Source organism: Pteropus vampyrus, unplaced genomic scaffold, assembly GCF_000151845.1.
Source record: "Pteropus vampyrus isolate Shadow unplaced genomic scaffold, Pvam_2.0 Scaffold91, whole genome shotgun sequence".
Classification (NCBI taxonomy): Eukaryota; Metazoa; Chordata; class Mammalia; order Chiroptera; family Pteropodidae; genus Pteropus; species Pteropus vampyrus.
The window spans coordinates 6,004,971-6,009,184 of NW_011888872.1; the positions used below are offsets into that span (position 1 = coordinate 6,004,971).

At 32.1% G+C, this 4,214-nt stretch overlaps 2 protein-coding genes across 4 annotated transcripts in view; one reads left to right on the forward strand and one right to left on the reverse strand.

Annotated features, from left to right (window-relative positions):
- The window catches only part of ERLEC1 (endoplasmic reticulum lectin 1), a 33,211-nt gene extending 29,995 nt beyond the window's left edge, over positions 1–3,216 (reverse strand). Inside the window, exon 1 of one of the 3 annotated variants that reach the window (XM_023532873.1) lies at positions 3,092–3,216. In XM_023532873.1, the coding sequence (XP_023388641.1) occupies positions 3,092–3,154 (63 nt within the window). In that variant the 5' untranslated portion in view covers positions 3,155–3,216. Of the gene's footprint in view, positions 1–94; positions 217–3,091 lie in introns of those variants that run through there. The other 2 variants (XM_023532872.1, XM_023532874.1) reach the window with 2 other exon arrangements.
- Positions 1–4,214, forward strand: part of ASB3 (ankyrin repeat and SOCS box containing 3) — a 90,842-nt gene that overhangs the window by 3,475 nt on the left and 83,153 nt on the right. The window lies entirely within an intron of this gene.

Below are 4,214 nucleotides of genomic sequence, written 5' to 3' on the forward strand. Positions count from 1 at the left end.
CTGTCATTCAATTTTATTTTAGAGCACATGGTTGCAATGTTTTAAATAAATATCTTTGGTGACAGGGATTATCAATATATTTATAAAAACATACCTCATCCCCACCTGTTACAAGGGGAAGAATGCATTTATATTTTTCTTTATGTGTAGTTGTCATGATGACATAATTATCTTCTTTATACAAAACTCCAGTTGTAGGCTAGAAATAAAACAAAAAATATACATTACTTTCTCTGGTTAAACTGTATTACATTGCATATCTTAGCTTATAGTCCTAGGTCAAACTAATTCATCATTTCAACAGAGTATTTTTAAACATATTTCCAAGGTAAAGGGAAAATATTCTACATATTTGTAATGACAAAATGAAGGTGACAAACTTTATATCGGTGTTACAACATAACAGAAAAAATGAACAAAAATAAAGTTTGGAGTATAAAGAAAAAAGTAGTAATGTAACAGACTGAAGTTAAAATATGGATTAAAAAGCATTAAGAGGCAATAAATGTTCATGGACACACCATCACTGAATACTCATACAAACAATTACCACCTACATGTGAGAATATATAGCACTTTACAAAAATACTCTTAATTCTGCTGGATGGGGCACTTGAACAAATTATAGTGCAATATTTTTCATATTTGGATAATGTATGGATAAATTACTTTTAAAAATCACTATAAATCCTCTGTGCTGACTTAACTTTTTTTAGTGTATCAGTCAGCAAAACTTTTTTCTTTTTTCTTAGGTGAGGTAACCTTTGGTTGATCTCACAGATTGCAAGGACCTTGTCAGTTTACAATCCCTTATTTTTTATGCCTGGTCTTTCTAGGTGGTCTCCCGTGCAAGTACTAACCAGGCCCGATCATGCTTAGCTTCCGAGATCAAACGGGATCAGGCTTGTTCAGGGTAGCATGGCCATAGACAGCAAACCTTTTCTATGAAGGGCCAGTAGTTAATATTTTAGGCTTTGTGGGCTACATGGTCTCAGTTACAACTACTCAACTGTGCCATTGTAGTAAGAAAGTGTATAAACAATATGTAAATGAATAAGAATGGCTGTGTTCTGAAAATATTTTATTTTCAGAAATAAAAATATTTTACACCTTTGGGCTGGCCCAAAAGTGTAGTTTGCTGGCTCCTGGTATATATCAACAAAACTATCCTTAAAGCTTTCTATACAATGAACCCAAATTCACAAATCAAATATGAATCAATATAATTCAAATGAACATTTCAATTATTATAACTAATATTATTTAACTAAACAGAAATCTCTGTGATAGCACATGTCACTAACTACTGGGGGAGAGGTTTCACAGTCTATGACATGGGTTCTGTGATAACTAGATTCTCTCTTTTTTCCTCTTACACTACTATGAAACCACTATACTATCTGGCTATCACTGGCAAGAAAAGAACCACTCTTATTAAGTGCCTCTGTTCTTTTCTCAATTTAACAAAAACAACTCTTAACCATAATAAAATCAGTACTACTTGACATCAATGTCATCTTAAATGCAAATGCAAGTTTCGGCAATGTTTTCTCAAGACAATAAAACAAAATTAAAATTAGCAGTAAATACTAGCTGTATTAACTACACAACAGTACCATTTTAAGTACTTTACATTTATTAACTTATTGATTCTCAAAACGAGTATTCTATTCATCTTATAGAAAAGGAAACCGAAGCCCAGAGCTTAAATAATTTGTTCAAGGTAACATGGCTAAACTAAGTAGACTGGTTCCATATTCTGTGCACTCTTAACTGTTTTAACATATTTGAATCAGCTTTTGGTAACATTTTTTTTAGGTTACCATATCGACTCCTGGATTATAGTCAAGGATCCTTGTTTAAAGACCATTATAAATGAAGAGGGGAATCAAAAAGATTTGAAAATGAGAGTTGCAAAGTTAAATTTGTGATAAAGGAATCCTTAGAAACATTTATTTAGTTGCTCCAACAAATTGCTATAACATTTATAATGCCTTTCAATATTTTTCAGATATATTCAGAATATGATAGTGAGTTCTGCAAAGCACGACTCATACTCACTTAGCAATGGATGGTCTGAAATCTTGTAAAATCATTGCTGTACTGTAGTGAACGCAGATACTAGCACTTACATGTATTCACCTCTATTTAAGTACTTGCAACTTCTTCTCTTAAGAAAAGGTTTTTGAGTATCAGTTTTCTGGACAAGTCTTATAAACCCATTTCAGAATTTTTAAATGCTTGCATCCAAACAAATTCTAGTTATGAAAGCCTCAGAATAGTGGAATCTTGTCAAATATATTGGAAAATTTTAAGGACTTCTTAGTTTTCTATGTATTTTTACAGTTCAGACTCAAATACCATATATATATGTGTGTGTGTGAGATTCTGTGTATTTGTGTTAAGGTTTAAAACAAAATGAGACAGATAGCTATCTTTCACAGATTTCAAATCTGAACAAAACCTAAGAAAGCACTCACTGAGTTTAATATTTCCATTTTACAGATCGTGAAAATATTATGTAATTAGCTCAGTAAATTTATTGAGCAGAGGAATTAAGTTTCAAATTTGTTCAAGGTTCCATAGCTAACTATAGCCTATACCTCGCCTCCTGGCTCCTAGGCTGGTGTCCTTTCCATTTTATCATGCTGCCTCTCCTGTTTCATCTTGAAAGAAGTCATTGCCTTAAAGGATGGATAACAGGCAGTTAGGGCATTTTAGGAGGAAGAAATGGGCATGAGCTAAGGTAGTGAGAAAGCACAGAACACCTATAAATTTATTAGCAATTTTTATAAAAAAAAATGTCATATGCATTTAAAAATTATATCTTGTTTCCAAACCCTTATTTCTACAAAAGAAAGCAAGCGTGGAGTTAGATTTTCATTCAAACCATTAAGAACTGGTTGCTAATTATTCTAAGCTGAATTGTAAAATCAAAGAATTCAGGATAATAAAAGTGATTACTATTTTTATGGTAGAACAGGATTATTGAGACACCTGTCATTCAATTTTATTTTAGAGCACATGGTTGCAATGTTTTAAATAAATATCTTTGGTGACAGGGATTATCAATATATTTATAAAAACATACCTCATCCCCACCTGTTACAAGGGGAAGAATGCATTTATATTTTTCTTTATGTGTAGTTGTCATGATGACATAATTATCTTCTTTATACAAAACTCCAGTTGTAGGCTAGAAATAAAACAAAAAATATACATTACTTTCTCTGGTTAAACTGTATTACATTGCATATCTTAGCTTATAGTCCTAGGTCAAACTAATTCATCATTTCAACAGAGTATTTTTAAACATATTTCCAAGGTAAAGGGAAAATATTCTACGTATTTGTAATGACAAAATGAAGGTGACAAACTTTATATCGGTGTTACAACATAACAGAAAAAATGAACAAAAATAAAGTTTGGAGTATAAAGAAAAAAGTAGTAATGTAACAGACTGAAGTTAAAATATGGATTAAAAAGCATTAAGAGGCAATAAATGTTCATGGACACACCATCACTGAATACTCATACAAACAATTACCACCTACATGTGAGAATATATAGCACTTTACAAAAATACTCTTAATTCTGCTGGATGGGGCACTTGAACAAATTATAGTGCAATATTTTTCATATTTGGATAATGTATGGATAAATTACTTTTAAAAATCACTATAAATCCTCTGTGCTGACTTAACTTTTTTTAGTGTATCAGTCAGCAAAACTTTTTTCTTTTTTCTTAGGTGAGGTAACCTTTGGTTGATCTCACAGATTGCAAGGACCTTGTCAGTTTACAATCCCTTATTTTTTATGCCTGGTCTTTCTAGGTGGTCTCCCGTGCAAGTACTAACCAGGCCCGATCATGCTTAGCTTCCGAGATCAAACGGGATCAGGCTTGTTCAGGGTAGCATGGCCATAGACAGCAAACCTTTTCTATGAAGGGCCAGTAGTTAATATTTTAGGCTTTGTGGGCTACATGGTCTCAGTTACAACTACTCAACTGTGCCATTGTAGTAAGAAAGTGTATAAACAATATGTAAATGAATAAGAATGGCTGTGTTCTGAAAATATTTTATTTTCAGAAATAAAAATATTTTACACCTTTGGGCTGGCCCAAAAGTGTAGTTTGCTGGCTCCTGGTATATATCAACAAAACTATCCTTAAAGCTTTCTATACAATGAACCCAAATTCACAAATCAAATATGAA